The sequence below is a fragment of the Barbus barbus genome, assembly GCF_936440315.1.
Source record: "Barbus barbus genome assembly, chromosome: 21".
Classification (NCBI taxonomy): domain Eukaryota; kingdom Metazoa; phylum Chordata; class Actinopteri; order Cypriniformes; family Cyprinidae; genus Barbus; species Barbus barbus.
This window is the reverse complement of record NC_136749.1, coordinates 12,477,077-12,496,398: the sequence shown is the minus strand read 5'-3', so window position 1 is coordinate 12,496,398 and position 19,322 is coordinate 12,477,077. Positions and strand designations below refer to the sequence as shown.

General features: G+C 36.1%; 2 protein-coding genes across 3 annotated transcripts in view; one reads left to right on the top strand and one right to left on the bottom strand.

The window, feature by feature from the left end:
• Positions 1 to 1,700: 1,700 nt before the first annotated feature.
• dscc1 (DNA replication and sister chromatid cohesion 1) lies at positions 1,701 to 11,957 on the bottom strand. The gene is made up of 9 exons (XM_079444527.1): positions 11,677 to 11,957; positions 11,361 to 11,532; positions 11,138 to 11,272; positions 10,856 to 10,946; positions 9,651 to 9,789; positions 9,484 to 9,536; positions 9,212 to 9,369; positions 2,014 to 2,162; positions 1,701 to 1,904 (listed from the first exon to the last, which is right to left on the bottom strand). Exons 1-9 carry the CDS (start codon positions 11,844 to 11,846, stop codon positions 1,793 to 1,795), a joined length of 1,179 nt encoding a protein of 392 aa, XP_079300653.1. The 5' UTR covers positions 11,847 to 11,957; the 3' UTR covers positions 1,701 to 1,792.
• Positions 11,958 to 12,933: 976 nt separating this feature from the next.
• Positions 12,934 to 19,322, top strand: part of LOC306887524 (DEP domain-containing mTOR-interacting protein-like) — a 43,357-nt gene continuing 36,968 nt past the window's right edge. Inside the window, exons 1-2 of one of the 2 annotated variants that reach the window (XM_079445310.1) lie at positions 12,934 to 13,265; positions 13,556 to 13,655. In XM_079445310.1, the coding sequence (XP_079301436.1) occupies positions 13,570 to 13,655 (86 nt within the window). In that variant the 5' untranslated portion in view covers positions 12,934 to 13,265; positions 13,556 to 13,569. Of the gene's footprint in view, positions 13,266 to 13,468; positions 13,656 to 19,322 lie in introns of those variants that run through there. The other variant, XM_079445311.1, reaches the window with a different exon arrangement.

Here is a 19,322-nt window from a genome sequence, read left to right as displayed (position 1 = left end):
TATTTTGAATGTATGATACGACAGCTATTGATGTTTTAAATCTACAAGGAAGTGGATAACAGTTTGTCATCATAGAATAGCCACGTGTGAAAAAAAATAAAAATTTGGCAAAAACAATGCTTTCATTGTAGCATTGTTTCTGACACATTTACTTTTTTTTAACACGTGGCTGTTATATAAACTATAAATACTATAGATGATGACAAACTGTTATCCACTTCCTTGTAGATTTAAAACATAGCTGTCATATCATACACTATTACCTGTGTTGTGAAGAAGAGTGACCAAAGTGATGGAACAGCTGTGACTGATCAGAAAATGATCTTCCTTCAGCTTGCCTTCATTGCAATGCCTTTTCTGTACTATACAAGGCAATAGAAAATACAATAAATACAATACTTTTTTTTGGTTTGTTTCTCTTTGAAACTATAACATCTATATATCCTGCATATACACCAAAATTCATTGAGTTTGTGACAGATTTCCCCCTCTTTATGTGTCTAATAAACTAATTGTTTAAAACAAAAAATTATAGGTTTAATTAGCTGCTTTAAAGAAAAATACACAGTAATAAAAGCTGTACACTTAAAGGGTTAGTTAAACTAAAAATGAAAATTGTCATAACCTCATGTTGTTCCAAACCTTTATGACAAGAAGATATTTACTTTTACTTTACTTTGTCATTTAGTAGACGCTTTTATCCAAAGCGACTTACAAATAAGAAAAAGTAACTAAAAGTAACACTCTGTAAATACTCTATACACACACATTTAAGAAAATACAGAAATTAAATAAAATGAACAAATGCATACAACAACATTTCAATATTAAGCATAAAAAAGGAAAAAAAATAAATTAATAAAATAAAAAGCGATACTTATATCCTTTGCCGGTGTCCCAGCCCGGTGGAGTCGCACGGTAGAGTCTATGGTCTTTACACTCTTTGGTCTTCACACGAGGGCTGCTGCGACCGCTGCCGCGGTATAATAACCTTTTTTATACCTATCTAACAAATCACTAATACAATTCAGCTGAACCCACTTCCCTATTGATCACTAAAAATGGCCAAGCAAGTGCACACTGACAAGATACGCGATAAAGTATGAGACCAAATGCGATTTCAGCAACTCTCTATCCAAGTTCAACTCAATTGTTCCAATCAAAAGACAGTTCGGTGAATTCCGTTTTATCGATCACTGAGGAAGAATTGCCAAAGGAAACCTAGTAGAATGTCAATGGTGGTTTGGTGGAAATACTAAAATGGAAAGTTTTTATTTTTTAAGAATTTTTTCATGTCTAGAAGAGTTCCTTAGAGAGGTCTCTCAGAACAGCCTATATCAGAAAATAAAATTAGCATTTACTGATTGGTTAAAACCTATGGTTTTCTATACAACAAAGTTTTATTCTTGTTTTCACACTTTACACTCATCTAATTTACACTGCCCTTAAGGTCTATCTTAAACTTCCACTTTTACCTCTCAACTCGCTTCGCTCTAAAACACTCTTCTCTTCACATTTGTTCTCAAATTTCTTCCACTGTACTTAAATTAAACCAACACTTAAAGGGTTCATGTCATGATATATTTAGAAAGCGTGCAATATAATATAAAAATGGCACTTTCAGTTCAAAAATTTCTCCCCATTTTACAGTTATACTGTAATGCAGATTTGAATAAAAATGACAATTTCCACACCAAGCTACAGTATAACAATATTTAATGTGTTTTTTATTTTCAACCAAACAACATATAAGGCCGCAACCAGTGGCTTTACAGTGATTTGTTTTAATGTTTTAAGTTGCAACAGGTCTTCTTGAATTGTAGACCTTAATACCATTTTGTACAGATGAACGTGCATGTTTGGTCAGGAGAGCTCCAGTGGTCTGCTTCTCTCCACAGAGATCTCTGTTGATCAAACAACAATCTTTTATTTTTTCTTCCAAAACTTAACAAATGGTCTGTGTCAGCAAAACAAAAATGCAGATCGAAAGAGTTCCAATGTCAATACACTTACTGTATGTAGGGTTCAATGTCATCCTGTGTCCATTTTTCTCTCAGGCTGAAGAGGTTGTTGAATCGCTCCAGCGTATCCTCAGGCAGATCTTCTACCCGCAGCAGTGAAATAGTCTCTGGTTTAGAGCTTCGATCCAACAGAGCTAAACCCTGAATAACACAAAACATTAATATAAATTGGTTTAATTAAACAGTCAAATTTAAGGCTTTTTAAGACCTAAAGAAATAAAAATAAATACTGCATAGTAAGAGTGTCAAATAGTGACAAAAATATCAATATTTTCTGAGATTTTGTTGCATTAAATGATATTTTGCCGAGTATGTTTTTGTGCAGGTACCTTGGCTAGTTAAAGCCTGTCAGCTGACTTCTGAAACTCTTAAAGGGTTAGTTCACCCAAAAATTTAAATTAGCCTGTGTTTTACGCACCCTCGAGGCATCCTAGGTGAATATGACTTTCTTCTTTCAGACAAATCCAATATGAGTTATTAAAAATTGTCCTGGCTATTCCAAGCGTTATCATTGCAGTGGGTGGCTGTTTCTGTTCAACAGTCCACAAGATGTCAAATAAAGTGATTAGTGATGAACGTGGAGAGAGAACAAAAAACGCCGGTCATGAATTAGAAGCACAAATCAAGGATTTGCAAATAAAAATGTCGTAGGATTTCGATATAAGCCACGAGGAGACTGGTTTTCCTTTGCTAAAATATAAGGAAACTGCTTTGCTCAAATAAATTCGCGAGACTAGCATATTTCACAGGCGTGCGCCTGACGCATACGTCCTACGTTATCCACCGGAATAGTTTCCGTGTACGACAGATAGCGGAAGTGAGAGAAAAGTGCGAGGCATGTTTTATTATGGATGTGCACACTTAATTTGACATGTTTAGGACCGTTCAACAGAAACACCCACCCAGCTAATTTTAATTTTTGGGTGAACTAACCCTTTTTAATAATCTGTGTGGTGATTAGTTCACAGCAGTGATGGAAAGGACCCATATTTGCCAACTTAAATTTATTACCAGGGGCATTATGATTTATATAAGGACAGTTTTATCTACAGTCATGGTCAGAATTATTGGCACCCTTGGTAAATATGACCAAAGGCGGCTGTGAAAATTAATCTGCATTGTTAATCCTTTTGATCTTTTATTTTAAAAAATTCACAAAAATCTAACCTTTCATTGGATAATAAGAATTTAAAATGGGGGAAAATATCATTATGAAATAAATGTTTTTCTCTAATACACATTGGCCACAATTAACGGCACCCTTTTATTCAATACTTTTTGAAACCTCCATTTGCCAGTTTAACAGCTCTAAATGTTCTCCTATAATGCCTGATGAGGTTAGAGAACACCTGATAAGAGATCAGAGACAATTCCTTCATCCATAATCTCTCCAGATCCTTCAGATTCACAGCTCCATGACGGTGCTTCTTCTCTTCAGTTCACCCCACTCACTTTCTATAGGGTTCAGGTCAGAGGACTGGAATGGCCATAGCAGAAGCTTGGTTGGTTGTCCAGTGACCCATTTATGTGTTGTTTTTGAGGTTTGTGTTTGGATTATTGTACAGTTGGAAGATCCAAACATGGCCCATTATAAGATTTCTAACAGAGTCAGTCACTTATTGATTTTTTATCTGTTGGTATTTGATAGAATCCATGATGCCATGCGTCTAAACAAGATGTCCAGGACCTCCAGCAGAAATATAGGCCCACAACATCAAAAATACAGCAGTATATTTCATTGTACACATGGGGTACTTTTTATCCCTGTGTTCACCAAACCCATCTCGAGTGTTTGCTGCTAAAAAGCTCATTTTTTAGTTTCATCTGACCATAGAAGCCAGTCCCATTTGAAGTTCCAGTCGTGTCTGATAACTGAATATGCTGGAGTTTGTTTTTGGATGAGCTAGGAGAATTTTTCTTGAAACCCTCCCAAACAACATGTGGTGATGTAGGTGTTGTTTGACAAATTATTATTTTTTTTAAGGTTTTCTGAACCCGAGACTCAACTATTTTCTGCAATTCTGCAGCTGTGGTCCTTGGTCCCACTCAAACTCTCCTCCTCACTGTGCATTAGGACGATATAGACACAGGCAGTCTGTGCATTAGGACTATATAGGACTTCCTATTCGTAGCAGTTTCGTAACATTTTTGGTTGATTGGAAATTCTTAATTATTTCCCTGATGGTGGAAATGGGAGTTTTCACTGCTCTAGCTCTTTTCTTAAAGCTCAATTATCTTTTGCTGCACATCAGAAATATATTCTTTGGTTTTTCTCATTGTGATGGATGATTAAGGGAATTTGGACTTTGTTTTCCCTCCTATTTATATTTCTGTGAAATGGGAAGCCATGGCTGGATAATTTCATGTTCATAATCACCCTGGAGTGCTCAAAATTGTGAATATGAATGGGAATACTTCAGAGATATTTTACTCATAAGAACTTCTAGGGGTACCAATAATTGTGTCCAACGTATATTTCAGAAAAACATTTATTTCATAATGAGATTTTCCCCCATTTTCAATTGTTTTAGTTCAATGAAAATTTAGATTTTTGTGATTTTTAAAAAAAATAAAAGATCAAAAGGATTAATAATGCAGGTTTATTTTCAGAGCCTTCTTTGGTCATATTTACCAAGGGTGCCAATAATTCTGACCACTACTGTACATAAGGCCAAGGTGACACAGAAGCGGCATCTGAAGTGGCATTGACACATTTACAATTAAAATTTTAAATGCGAAATGACTTTTTCTGTAAATATGAAACTAAAACCACCAGTAAGTGGCATCAAGTCACTGTCTTAAAGTGGAAGTGAAGCAGTCAGTTAAGTTTACATTATTTAGTAAAGTGATTTCCATTTTGATTAAAAAAATATATAACAAACATGATTAATGTAACCATTTTAAAGAAAAAAGGTTGTTTTATTATAGCTTTTGGAGCAAGGGCGCCGCTATCTTGCAGTACCACAGCATGTAATGTCGCGGGGTTGGTTCGCTCCAATGGCCAGTATAGTAATATACGTTAAGCGTTTCTTTACATTTTGAACACACGCTTGTTTTGACCTTGAAAGCACTGTTGAGTTCATAATAAGTGCAATTGCCTATGCTTTTGAGTCAATACGGCAATGGGACCGAGCAGTAGGGGTTGGAGAAGTCGTGAACCTGCTGGTTTGGGGTAAAGTGCAGATCGGAAATGTCGGATTAATTGGCTATAATGATATGCAATTTCCTGATCAATCCTCTGCTAACCAAACAAAACCAGAATCCTTAACCCCGAAGGTGAGTTCGTTCTATTAACATTGAGAGACAGACTGGTAGGTTCCCGAAAGACAGGCTATGCAGAAATGGAGTATAGATCTGAGACATGGATCGACTTAAAATTAAATAAGACATGTCCATGGATTTGGTGGAAAAGAATGACGCTTCCCAGGGTTAAGTTTAATTTTAAAATAGGATATTGGGAAATAGATAACATAAAATGGGAAACACGTGTATTTAACCAAAATGCAAATAAAAGCATTGAAAACGGAAAGAGACATTAAGGAGCATTATGAGAATAAAGTGAAACTGTTAGATGAGTGTGTGAGAAAAGAGCTCAGCAAAAGAAGACTTTACCTTTCTTGGGACGCATTGCAGGCATTTGTGAAGAGAGATGGGGAAGTTAATGAATGCCTTTTACATAATACTCCTAGAAAAAAAACACCCATTTTCTAATAGAGAAATGAGAAAATTTACAGAGGTGACATTTTATAGAAGATGTAAAGACATCTTTGATGTATTCGGAGAGAAACAGTTCACGAGTAATAAGATTGGTATAGTTGTCATGAAATGTATTGCCTGTAGACGGACAATTTACAAGAGAATTAGATCGGGAAATCGCAAGAGAGGGTGTCGGATTAATTGGCTATAATGATATGCAATTTCCTGATCAATCCTCTGCTAACCAAACAAAACGGTCAGACAAAATAGAAATTGATTTTCACGATCTTTTAGACCAGGGGTTTCAACGCTACCAGAGTAAGACGGACAAGAGGAAACAGAAGACGGAACATCAGATATGAATTGCTTCGAAGTCATTAATGCTGTGTTTATTATGCTTGCTTTGTAAAAGGACGGTTGCTGACCAGAGGATTGCATATTGCATTATAGGTGCAAAATGGAACTTCTAGTTAAAAACCGAAGCGTAAGGTGTTGTTCACACCTGCTAGGCATGAGGTGTGTGGTTTAGACCCAAACATCCACGAATGCGTATGTGATGAGCAACGTGTTGCAATTTTTCTATAGTTTAAAATGGCAATAGGCATACTTGCTGTCTAGAACTGTTAACCCTGCCATGAGAAGCATCTAGGGTAAAGGTTGCGCCTCCTGTCTGCACGAAAGGCAGGAGCAGACGCAGACAGGGGGAGAGGAAAGCAGTTGTGTGCGAGAATGACACAGGTGGATGCAAGACTATAAAAGGCTGGAAGAAGAGATGAACGAGGCCGGCAACTCCGTGGTGAAGACTTCTCGTTGTTATTTTGTCATTTGCTTACGAGTTATTGTTTTTAAATAAAACGAAACCATTGTATTGGTGATTCGTTAAACTTTTAAATCCAGTCTGAGTAATTAATTATTAAATAACCAGTTATCAGAACCCGAATAAATCCTTATTTCGAGCTTCAAGTGGTCTGAACTTGGCTGAACTAGCACGGAGGAGAGACTTGAAACCTCATTTAACATCCATTCAACAGAAAGGTATTTATAAAATTGTCTATTATGGACCTGCTTTGAGAAATATGGATGTGAATAGTGAGTTTTAATCCCCCATACCGGTATAGAAATACTACAGAAACAATACTCACTTACGCGAAAATCTGTTGATGTTGAATATTCATCCAAATGAGGGTTAAAACCAAATTATTTGTGTGTTAAAATAACATTTGTGTGTTCAAAATGTAAAGAAATGCTTATATTACTATACTGGCCATCGGAGCAAACCAACCCCGTGACATCACACGCTGTGGTACTCTAAGATAGCGGTGCCCTTGCTCCAAAAGCTATAATAAAACAACCTTTTTTCTTTAAAATGGTTACATTAATCATGTTTGTTATATATTTTTTAATCAAAGTGGAAATCGCTTTACTAAATAATGTAAACTTAACTGACTGCTTCACTTCCACTTTAATGAGTTAGTTGAGTGAGTGAGTCATTCATTCAACCAACTCCTTCAAATGGCTGATCCATTCAGGAATGAAGCATGTGACTGTCTTTACTGTAAGGGTTAATCATTAATTAAACTGACTGGTTCAAAATACAGATTCATTCAGTAACGAATTGCCACTGTGTGTTGCTCGGAGATTAACAACAGTTCTGCTGTGGTTTATTTAGGAAATTTTTGATGGTGAAATGGAACAAAAACAGACAATACTCCTTACCTGTATAAAAGACACCTGGGAGCCAGATATCTTGCTGATTGATAGGGGATCAAATACGTATCTGACTCATTAAAATGTAAATCAATTTATAACTTTTTTGAAATGTGTTTTTCTGGATTTATTTGTTGTTATTCTGTCTCTCACTGTTCAAATAAACCTACCATTAAAATTATAGACTGATAATTTCTTTGTCAGTGGGCAAATGCACAAAATCACCAGGGGATCAAATAATGTTTTCCCCCACTGTATAAAACAAAAACGTCTGTGTACAGGTGCTGGTCATAAAATTAGAATATCATGAAAAAGTTGATTTATTTCAGTAATACCATTCAAAAAGTGAAACTTGTATATTAGATTCATTCATTACACACAGACTGATATATTTCAAATGTTTATTTCCTTTAATTTTGATGATATTCTAATTTTCAGAGATGCTGAATTTGGGACTTTCATTTGTTGTCAGTTATAGGAGCATGTACAGCACTCAATATTTAGTTGGGGCTCCTTTGGCCTGGATTACTGCAGCAATGCGGCGTGGCATGGAGTCGATCAGTCTGTGGCACTGCTCAGGTGTTATGAGAGCCCATGTTGCTCTGATAGTGGCCTTCATCTCTTCTGAATTGTTGGGTCTGGCGTATTGCATCTTCCTCTTCACAATACCCCATAGGTTTTCTATGGGGTTAAGGTCAGGCGAGTTTGCTGGCCAATCAAGAACAGGGATACCATGGTCCTTAAACCAGGTACTGGTAGTTTTGGCAGTGTGTGCAGGTGCCAAGTCCTGTTGGAAAATGAAATCTGCATCTCCATAAAGTTGGTCAGCAGCAGGAAGCATGAAGTGCTCTAAAACTTCCTGGTAGACAGCTGCGTTGACCTTGGACCTCAGAAAATACAATGGACCAACACCAGCAGATGACATGGCACCCCAAACCATCAATGACTGTGGAAACTTTTCACTGGACCTCAAGCAACGTGGATTATGTGCCTCTCCTCTCTTCCTCCACACTCTGGGACCTTGATTTCCAAAGGAAATGCAAAATTTACTTTCATCAGAGAACATAACTTTGGACCACTCAGCAGCAGTCCAGTCAAGACGCTTCTGACGCTGTCTCTTGTTCAAGAGTGGCTTGACACAAGGAATGCGACAGCTGAAACCCATGTCTTGCATACATCAGTGCGTGGTGGTTCTTGAAGCACTGACTCCAGCTGCAGTCCACTCTTTGTGAATCTCTCCCACATTTTTGAATGGGTTTTTTTTCACAATCCTCTCCAGGGTGCGGTTATCCCTATTGCTTGTACACTTTTTTTTACCACATCTTGTCCTTCCCTTCGCCTCTCTATTAATGTGCTTGGACACAGAGCTCTGTGAACAGCCAGCCTCTTTAGTCAAGTCAGCAGTCTTCCCCATGATTGTGTAGCCTACAGAACTAGACTGAGAGACCATTTAAAGGCTTTTGCAGGTGTTTTGAGTTAATTAGCTGATTAGAGTGTGGCACCAGTGGTCTTCAATATTGAACATTTTCACAATATTCAAATTTTCTGAGATACTGAATTTAGGACTTTCATTACTTGTCAGTTATAATAATCAAAATTAAAGGAAATAAACATTTGAAATATATCAGTCTGTATGTAATGAATGAATCTAATATAGAAAGTTAAAAAAAGTTTCACTTTTTGAATGGTATTACTGAAATAAATCAACTTTTTCATGATATTCTAATTTTACGACCAGCACCTGTATATCTTGAATATGATGAACTGGGTTACTAAACTAAACTCACCCGGAGCTGATCCAGTCTAGCGCTCATTCCCTCAGGAACGCTCTGCTGCCAAACCTCCTGGAACTCTGACAGGTTGAACTTCACAGCGTTTTGAAGAAGCAGCTGAGCTGTGGCTCTACATACTTTGTCCTCATCCAGTGCATACATCACCTGGCCATCTAAAAGGAATGGATAAATACAATGGAAAAAAACTAAGGGTCCTTTATCCATCAAATTCATAAAGCACAGCCAGTATAAACAAACAAACAATCAAACAAACAAGAACCACTAACCTCCATTACTGTAGCGTCTTCCATAACAGTTCAGGCAGTGTTCTATCATGGCTCTGATTAGAGAACATGTAAAATGTACAATGTAAAAAACAACAACAAAAAGCTATTTTTGGGTGATCTGCTGTTTTTCTCCATTCATAATTCTCTAATCTTTTATCATGACTCACTTTGGCTCAAGGGATACCAGCTCTTCCAGACAGACACTGAGAGGAACTTTGCTGAAAGACCAAGACTCTGAGTCCACCAGCTGGGTCACATGACCGAGGAGCTTCATCTCATAATCAAAATCCAGGATCCTCCAAAATCCTACAAACACAGTATGAGTGGAACAACTCACTTCACCTATATCATAATAGAGGAAGATGCCCTCCTTTTGAATATTGTGAATTTTCTGATAATTTGAAATATGTTTAGAGAATTTTGCATGAACAAGATCTTTCAATATATTCTCAGGTTACATAAACTGAAACATCTGCTAATTTAGTTGTTATACCACAAAATTAGACAACTACCTGCTACTAATTCTTCAGTAAAAACTGTCTGATGTCAACAGAATCTGCAGTACAAAAGTTCATCTGAAATAATCTCAGTAATTTTTATTTTATTAACTTTTATTATTTTTATTAATGTAAAATTGTCAAAATCAATATAATATAATACAATAATTTAAGATGCACAGTGAAGAAGTTTAAGATGTAAGTTCATTATTAAACAGTAACTGTTTTCATTATTAAATATTAACTTTAGAATTAGAATGACTAAATTAAACAATAATAATATTAATTACAGTAACATCCAGCAACGACATGTCTCTAGGACCCATCTGCCCCAATTCTAAGGGTTCCCCTACAAATCTAAATGAATTACTGTATTCACAAGTTCATATCCAATATATACACTATATTGCCAAAAGTATTGGGTCACCCCCTTCTAATGAACAGGTTTGACTACTTTAGTAATTTCTATGAGTACAAATCTTAATGTTAAAGCATATAATGATATTCTAGGGAATTGTGTGCTTCTAGTTTTATAGCAACAGTTTGGACAGGACCCTTTTCTATTCTAACATGACAGTGCCTCTGTGTATAAGACACGGTTCAAAAAGACATGATTGATTCAGTCAGTGTGGAAGAACTCGACTGGTCTGCAGAAAGCCAAGTCCTGGTCCCAGCTGAACACCTCTGGTGTGACTTTATATGCAGACCTTGGGCCAAAAACTCATCATTCAAACATGTTCATTAGAAGGGGGTGACCTAATACTTTTGGCAATACAGTGCATCTTAGTATACATAACATATTGTTTTAGGGGTCGCCATTTCAAATATTTTATTTATACGTTTAAAAAAAACAAAAACAGATCTCATTAGCTCACCGTCAATTTCACAAGCATGGATATTTTGAAGATGTGCCTCGATTTCTTCTCTGCTTGCTTGTATTTTTTCAAGAAGGTCATCCATAGTGTACTAACAAATGAAAAATAAAAACCAAAACATTTGATGTGACTTTTGGACAAGATGAATAAGCTCAATTAAATTTACAAGCACTGTTAACGTATTGGTAATTAAAGTAAATGTAGACCCAAACACACCTAAATCGCACACATTTTGAGTTCAGGCTAATAACTACTAACTCTTTCTAAACAGCAGTGGTGTACCTTCGGTCCTGGTGCCTCCTCCTGCATGCCCACCGCTGGACCATCATATGGATTCTCCATGAGAACTTTCTTCAGCTTCTTTAACCTTGGCCTCTGCCTTCTCAGCTCCCAGTAACAACTCGAAAAACCCCAAATCTGGAAAATAAAATATTATTTGACAATGCACACAATCAGCATTAAACTATCCATCAATAAAGGATAAAATCCCATCTTCAGGAGTGACCTGTGCATGCATGAGTTGTTGAGGAGATGCTGAGATGTCAGGCAGCTGATCTGGAGTTTTACATCCTGGTAGAAACAGCAGCAGATTTGACGTGTCTGCAATTTTCAAGTCGTATGTCTTCTCTTCACTGCACAGAACTGCATGCTCGTCTTTATCACCTCTGATTATTAGACTAATGAGAAAAACGACAGATGAATGATACCAAAAATTCATTCACTACTACATTGTATTTAAACAATTGCAATTCATTTCTGGCTAAATTAATACGGAGATGGTAAGTTGCTGTTTCAGCTTAAAAGAAAGTAATAATAGCTACCTCTTGCCTGCTTCAATGTGTTTGCAAAGTGTATCATCCAGCTCCATGAGACAGTAATCGCCCGACGACACACTGTCTCCGAAAGAAAGACAGTAAGAAACGGGCTGCAGGTCTTCTTCCTGTACTTTAGCGATTTGTAGTGTGGCTTGAACCTCTTCTAATGTCCTCATGCTGTCAAAATTTGTTTTATCCAAGTCGACTCAACATAAAGGCTTGTGCTGTTGTCACCACTCAACTTTCCCGCAATATTTTGGCCGGAAGAGAAAGTTGATTGACAGCAGAATGAGCCAATGAATGTTTTCAGGGGAACCCGTGAGAGTGTGTAAACGCTACTTGTCCACTAGATGGCGCTCCATGGCAGGATTTTATTTACTGGCCTGTTCTTTTCTGTTGTTTTGAGGCTCACAAAAATGTGCAGTGCCATTGAACACTAGCTCTACACAGTATCATGTCCCCAAGAGGCGTTTGCTGTTTTACATATACATAATGTCCCATATTTTATCTTCAAGAATGTTGTCCTTGGTAAACGTGCACTTACTTTAGAAAAGCTTTAATGGGGGAAATAGTTTGTTGTGGTGGACATGACACCACAGCTGTGGACTGTTTTGTAATTTTTAATAATAAAAGAAAGTAAAAGAATATAAATAAATAAACAAATACGTAAGCAAGCAAGTAAATCAATAAAATCCCACACAAATAATCATACACTAAACATGCAGTATATTAAAATGGCTTATGCTTATATTACTCTTTTCATATTTAAAAAAATATTTTTCAATAAATAGCTAATTGTAGATTTTTAGATTTCAGAATTTAAAAAGGTCTGTGACGATAAAATGTTTACTAATACACAATAAAAATTTATCTTTTTTCATTTGTTTTACGTTTTAAATAAAAATGAAATAATAAATTTTTTATTGTTAATTGTATTTCTCATGCATCTGTTGACTGTTTTATGATTATTTTAAAATCGAAAAAAAAACGTTAAAATGTTAAATTATGCAAAGCGTTTTGAATTACCACTGTGTATGAAACGTGCTATATACAATTATTTAAATATATATATATTTATATGTATTCATATATATATATATATATATATATATATATATATATATATATATATATTAATGTCTTTCATATAACACAACGTAAAAAGTTTGAACCTATGTTTTGAAGAAATATTTTCTGGGTGTTAAAGTTATTTTTTGGGAGTACAGTGATGGGCTCCAAGCTCCGCCCCTCATGGTGAACTCCCCCTATGAGGATGGTCAAGACTCGCCCTGCAACATGGGCAATAACATGCTTTCAGTGGAGAATAGTAAACAATTCACAATAGCGTGAAGAAAACGAGTCTGTCTTCAGGAATAATCTTTTGTTTGAAGCTTCGGTGTGATTTATTGCAAGGCTTTGCGGTTCATGTATTTAAACACATGAGTGGATGTAATGTTAGTGATGACTGAGGGCACTTGATGGCACACAAAAGACACAAGTTATTTCGAGTCGTTTTGATCTGTGATCAGCTAAACAGTGACATCGCTGCTATTCCTCTGCAAACAGTCTGACGTTTCTGCATCGAAACTAATAAGGTAATCGATGTTTTCTCCTTATCGTTGCGTGATTATTTTGATGTTCTTACATTACGGAGACTTGAGTCTTTCGGATGACATAATGCAAAAACATTTAACATGCCGTTGTGTTGATTTCACTCATTTCATTCAACTGGGAGGTCCTCCACCTCAAATATTAAGGCTGTCATAATAGTCATCACGCCTATCCCGATCTGCCATATGAGAGGCGTGTCAGTTCATTTCACAAACAGCGTTTTTCTCCACCGGAGGCTGATTTGTTACATTTGCGTGTATAATTTCATGTTCAGCTGGGCTGTCAGAGATGGACGGCATCGGGAACACTATGCAGAAGAAGGCTGCTGAGCTGGAGCGCATGGCCGAGGTCCTTGTTACAGGAGAACAGTTACGGTAGGTGTGGCTTCTTGACACCCCAATTTCACCGACGCGACGCGTCAAAACCAGAACGTTCCTATTTAAATGAATGGAACTGCAAGCGCGACGTCGCTAGTTTGTCGCGTTGCTATCAGTAGATCTCTTAAAATGTGCCGCTGCTGCGTCTATTTAATAAACAATGAATGCAGAATAGAGTGTCATGTGTACACTTTATTCCTTTTAGTACACATTTGGGATTGAAATATAGTACGTTTAGTACATAAAGACAGGCACACTCATTTGTGACCTTGGCCCACAAAACCAAACCAGTCAATTTCTTAAAAATTGAGATTAATACATAATCTGAAAGCTGAATGAAAAAGCTTTCCATTGATCTATGGTTTGTTAGTATCCAATAGGGCAATATTTGGCTGAGATACAACTATTTGAAAATCTGGAATCTGAGGGTGCAAAAAAATCTAAATATTGAGAAAATCGCCTTTAAAGTTGTCCAAATGAAGTCCTTAGCAATGCATGTTATGAATCCAAAATGAAGTTTTGATATATTTACAGTAGGAAATTTACAAAATATCTTTCTGGAACATGATCTTTACTTAATATCCTAATGTTTTTTGGCATAAAAGAAAAAATGACAATTTTGACCCATGCAATGTATTGTTGGCTATTGCTACAAATATACCCCGTCTACTTATGACTGGTTTTGTGGTCCAGGGTCACATTTATTTGTCATCACAAAATTTTTCCATTTGATTTATTTTTTTATCTTTTAAGTCATGAAATTAAAATTCACCCAGTTTATTTTGTAAATTCATGATGTAGATATAGACTGTCAATTATTCATATATGTAAAAAGTTGATTAAGGATTCTGACATTCATTTTTTAAAATACTAATGTGCACGGATAAGTAATTTATAATAAACACTGCACTTCTTCCCAGTGGCATGTGGCGGACTTCTTCAGTCATTTAGATGGTTCAACCAAAACTGAAAATTCAAGAAGATATTTTGAAGAATGCAGGTAACCAAACAGTTGCCAGTAGCCATTGACTTCTAGTATGGAAAAAAATATGGAAGTCAGTGGCTACCAACAACTGTTTGATTACCTGCATTCTTCAATATATATATATATATATATATATATATATATATATATATATACAGTGCCCTCCAAAAGTATTGGAACGGGAAAGACAAAATTGCACTGTTGTCTGTGGAGTCAAGACATTTACAAATATGATTAAAAGATGAATATGAGACAAAATTACAGAATGTCACATTTTATTATTAGCCGTTTCAACACATACATGTTTTACCAAATAAAAAGAACAGCACTTTTAGAGTTTCATCCCTCTATCTGATGTGAGCATAAGTATTGGGACAGTTGCCTCACAGGTCTTTCTAAATGATCAGCTGTGTCCTGTTGCATTAATTCTTCAGATATTAAAAGCAGGGAATGTGTCATATCAGTTATATCCATTACTTCTGCATTCTGAATCTTGCATTCGGTGATGACACACAAACCAGGATGAAGACGAGGGATCTGACTTTGAGAGAAAAGCAAGCACTTTGGATGCTAAAAGAAAAGAGGAAGTCAATTAGAGCTATAGCAAAAACAAATGGCATGGAGAAATCAAGAGTTTGGAAACCACCAGCGACACCAGCTACCAACAACTACCTGATCGGCTGAGAAAACAACAGTAGTTGATGACAGACAAATCAAAAAAGCTGTGAAAATGAACCCTAAAGACGTGTCTGTAAAATCACCAACAACTTCCAGAAAGATGGGGTGATGCTCTGACAATCTACTGTCCTCAGGAGACTTTGACACAGAAGTACAGATGCTACACAGCAAGATGCAAACCTATGACCAGCACCAAAAATAGAAAGGCAAGATTAGTGTTTGCAAAAAAGCACAAAGGTGAGCCAGAAGAGTTTTGGAACTGTGTTTATGGACCGATGAGACAAAGATGAACCTTTAACTAAGTGATGGGAAAGCAAAAATGTGGAGAGAAAAAGTGGAACTGCAAATGTTCCCAAGCATACAGCCTCATCTGTAAAGCATGGTGGAGGTGGTGTCATGGCATGGGCATGCATGGCTGCCTCTGGAACAGGCCCTCTCAACTTTACTGATGACTTAATGATTGATGACGGTAGCAGAATGAATTTGGAAGGGTACAAAACCATCTTGCCTACCAATATTCAAGAAAATGCCACCAGATTCATTGTGAAGTGCTTCATATTGCATCAGGACAATGACTCAAAGCACCCTGTCAGTTCAGTCAAGGAATTTATAAGGGCAAAGAAATAGAAAGTCTTAGATGCCCAAGTCAATCTCCAGATTTAAATCTGATTGAACATGAATTTCACCAGCTGGAGAGGAGAGTAAAGGCAGAAACTCCCCAAAACAAGCAACAAGTGGAATTGGCTGCATTAAAGGCTGGGAAAAGTATTTGAAAGGATGAGACCAAGAGTCTGGTGATGTCTATGGGTCACAGACTCACTGCTGTGATTGTGTGCAAGGGATCTGCAACTAAATAATAGCTTTTAATCTTTTATATCTGCCTTATGTTCAACTGTCCCAATACTTATGCTCACATCAATGAGTGGGATGAACTCTAAAAGTGCTGTTCTTTTTATTTGGTCAAACATGTATGTGTTGAAATGGCTAATAATAAAATGTGACATTCTGTAGTTTTGTATCATATTCATCTTTTAATCATATTTGCAAATGTCTTGACTCCACAGCCAACAGAGCAATTTTGTCTTTACTGTTCCAATACTTTTGGAGGGCAATATATATATATGTGTGTGTGTATGTGTGACCCTGGACCACAAAACTAGTCATAAGGGTCAATTTTCCAAAATTGAGATTTATACATTATCTGAAATTTGAATGAATAAGCTTTCCATTGATGCATGGTTTGTAGGACAATATTTGGCCGAGATAACAACTATTAAAAAAATCTGGATTCTGAGGGTGCAAAAAAATCTAAATATTGAGAAAATCACCTTTAAAGTTGTCCAAAGAAGTTCTTAGCAATGCATATTACTAATCAAAAATTAGGTTTTGATATATTTACAGTAGGAAATTTACAAAATATCTTCATGGAACATGATCTTTATTTAATATCCTAATGATTTTTAGCATAAAATAAAAATCAATAATTTTGACCCATACAATGTATTTTTGGCTATTGCTACAAATATACCCCAGCGACTTAAGACTGGTTTTGTGGTCCAGGGTCACATATATATATAAATGATGACAAAAATTTCATTTTTGGGTCAACTATACCTTTAACAAAAATACAGAGGCCATCCAGCCTGAGAGCATCTCTGTGACCATACATAGGACAAACAGTTTGGAAAATGAATGGATGGGGATAGTAAACATGTTTGTCTTTGTTGAAGTCTTGGTTTATTATTCAAGTACACAAAATACACCCTTTTAAATGAATGACTTCTATAAATCTGCTGGGGAGAATCTTGTATTAATCATTGAAAAAATATATGTTTGTTTGCAGTTGATCACAACCATGGTGAATTTTTATGCATTATGTGACTGATTGGTGAACATGCTTGTGCCTCTGTCCTTTTCCAGACAGCTGCTTCGTTCGCAGTGAACTGATAGTGATAGGAGATGAAGCAGGAAGGTGTTTAGTCGATACATCTGATTACTAATGGCTGAATCCCAGTACAGGACAGAGTAGTTTTTTTTTTCAGTATTTCACATTGACACAATTTAAACCTTTATTTATGAGCTGTTTTATTGTGTCTTGTACAAGATTTCACATTCAGTGTCCTCAATGTGCTTTAGTTTCAAGTGCATATAATAATAATAATAATGTTAAGGGATCTCTAACAGACCCCCTGCAGGTAAAGACATCATTTGGTGGGTGAGAGAAAGATTTTATTTCTTAGTTGTGTGGAAATATCTGTATCACAGACAGGACTGGTTCTGTTGTTGTAGGTCACAGTGAACCAGTTTTATCTTCCACCTTGCTATGTAAAGCTGACTCAGGTTTGTATAATCAGTAATCAGGCAGTGACAGCAGGCCCACATTTTACCCGGTCCCAGCGCAGGTGTACCTGATTCAGCTGTCGGGCTGTCAGGTTAGCTCTACTCTATCTAGGTTTATTGTTCGTAGTCAAAACAGAATTGAGTTCAGTTTGCTGACAGGTTTAAATGAGAATACACTTGAGGGTTTTATCTGGAGAGGCAGTGACATAATAATCAGAAGTATTACAAAAAAAAGTTATATATTCAACTATAAGATAAAATAGTGAATAAAACACTTATTTATTGTGGAGTGACATTGTCCAACAGCATATAAAGTTTATCTCTCCCTTTCGTCACATCTATACAGAGTTATTATTGTACTTTTATATTTTTAAGTAGTTTTATTTTTGTTTTATTTTCAGTTTAGTTGAGTTTTCATTGGTTTTCACTGTATTACTGTTTGGATTAGTTTGATTATGTTTTAGGATTTTAGGGCTACTTACTGCTAATTACAAATTTATTCTTAATTAATTTAAAATAAATGTAATGGTATAATTAAAAATTTCACAACAGTCCAGTGTTTTTATGGCATTTTCGTTATTAATGCAGGCAACGTGTAAAGGCAGCTGCACATTAAGAACGATAAATATGAAGATAACTATAACAATATCAGTATCCATGCCAACACACAATATTGTTCTGTTTACTGTAAGTGCATGCTGCAGTTTTGTCGCCTCCTACTTTAACTGCAGGATACATTCTGATAGATCCAGTGTTTTCATAACAATATTGTTCCTCTGAATCATTATGGTTAGTTGTGGTGTGGACTTTGCTATTCTTTTTCATTTAGAACAATTTTGAAAACTATATATTTATTCTTATAGTTATTGTCCTTGGTGTGAACAGGCCTTAAATTTATCAAGTTTAATAGTATATAATTTGTCAAAAGCTAAAATTAATTTGGTACCATATTTGTTTTAGTTTAGTTAGCATTGTAGTCATGAAAATCTATTTTAGTTTAGATTCCATTTAGATTCCAAGTTATGTTAGTCTTTTTTTTATTTCAGTTTTTATGTTTTATTTTCATTTCATGATAATACCGCTGCATCCCAATCAAATTAAATGGATATGACTTCATATAAAACATGAAATGATAATTAATTTGAACCAATTAGTCCATTAGTTCCACATGACTGCAAACCACGTAAACATTAATTTGCTTCCTCATCTTAGTCCCCCCCCTCCATGTGCCACTGGAATACACCAGGCGTAGCTAACATTTCACTCAGGCTATTATATGGTAATGTTGTACCACATGTCACCCATTGCTCTGTTGTTCGGTGTCAAAAAGTGCCAAAGTGCACTTTAATGCTATGTACAACTGGCTGCACACTGCTACAGGCATGTGAGTCTTTGTTCAGTCACTTGTCAGCCCCGTGTCGTTGCGTCAACTGCTGCATGACTGCATGTTGCTGATAATACAAGTCAGAATATGTAGCTATCAGTGTTAGGACAAGATATGATGGACACAGTTATGGGGTGCGTAAGCTTTGCTTGCACACTTTGAGCACTTTTTATGGTTTATTGTAGTTTCTGTTCTTGTGGTTGTGAACAAATTGTTTCTACAACTCTTAAAGAGACAGTTCACCACAAATGAAGGTTCTGTCATTATTTACTTATCT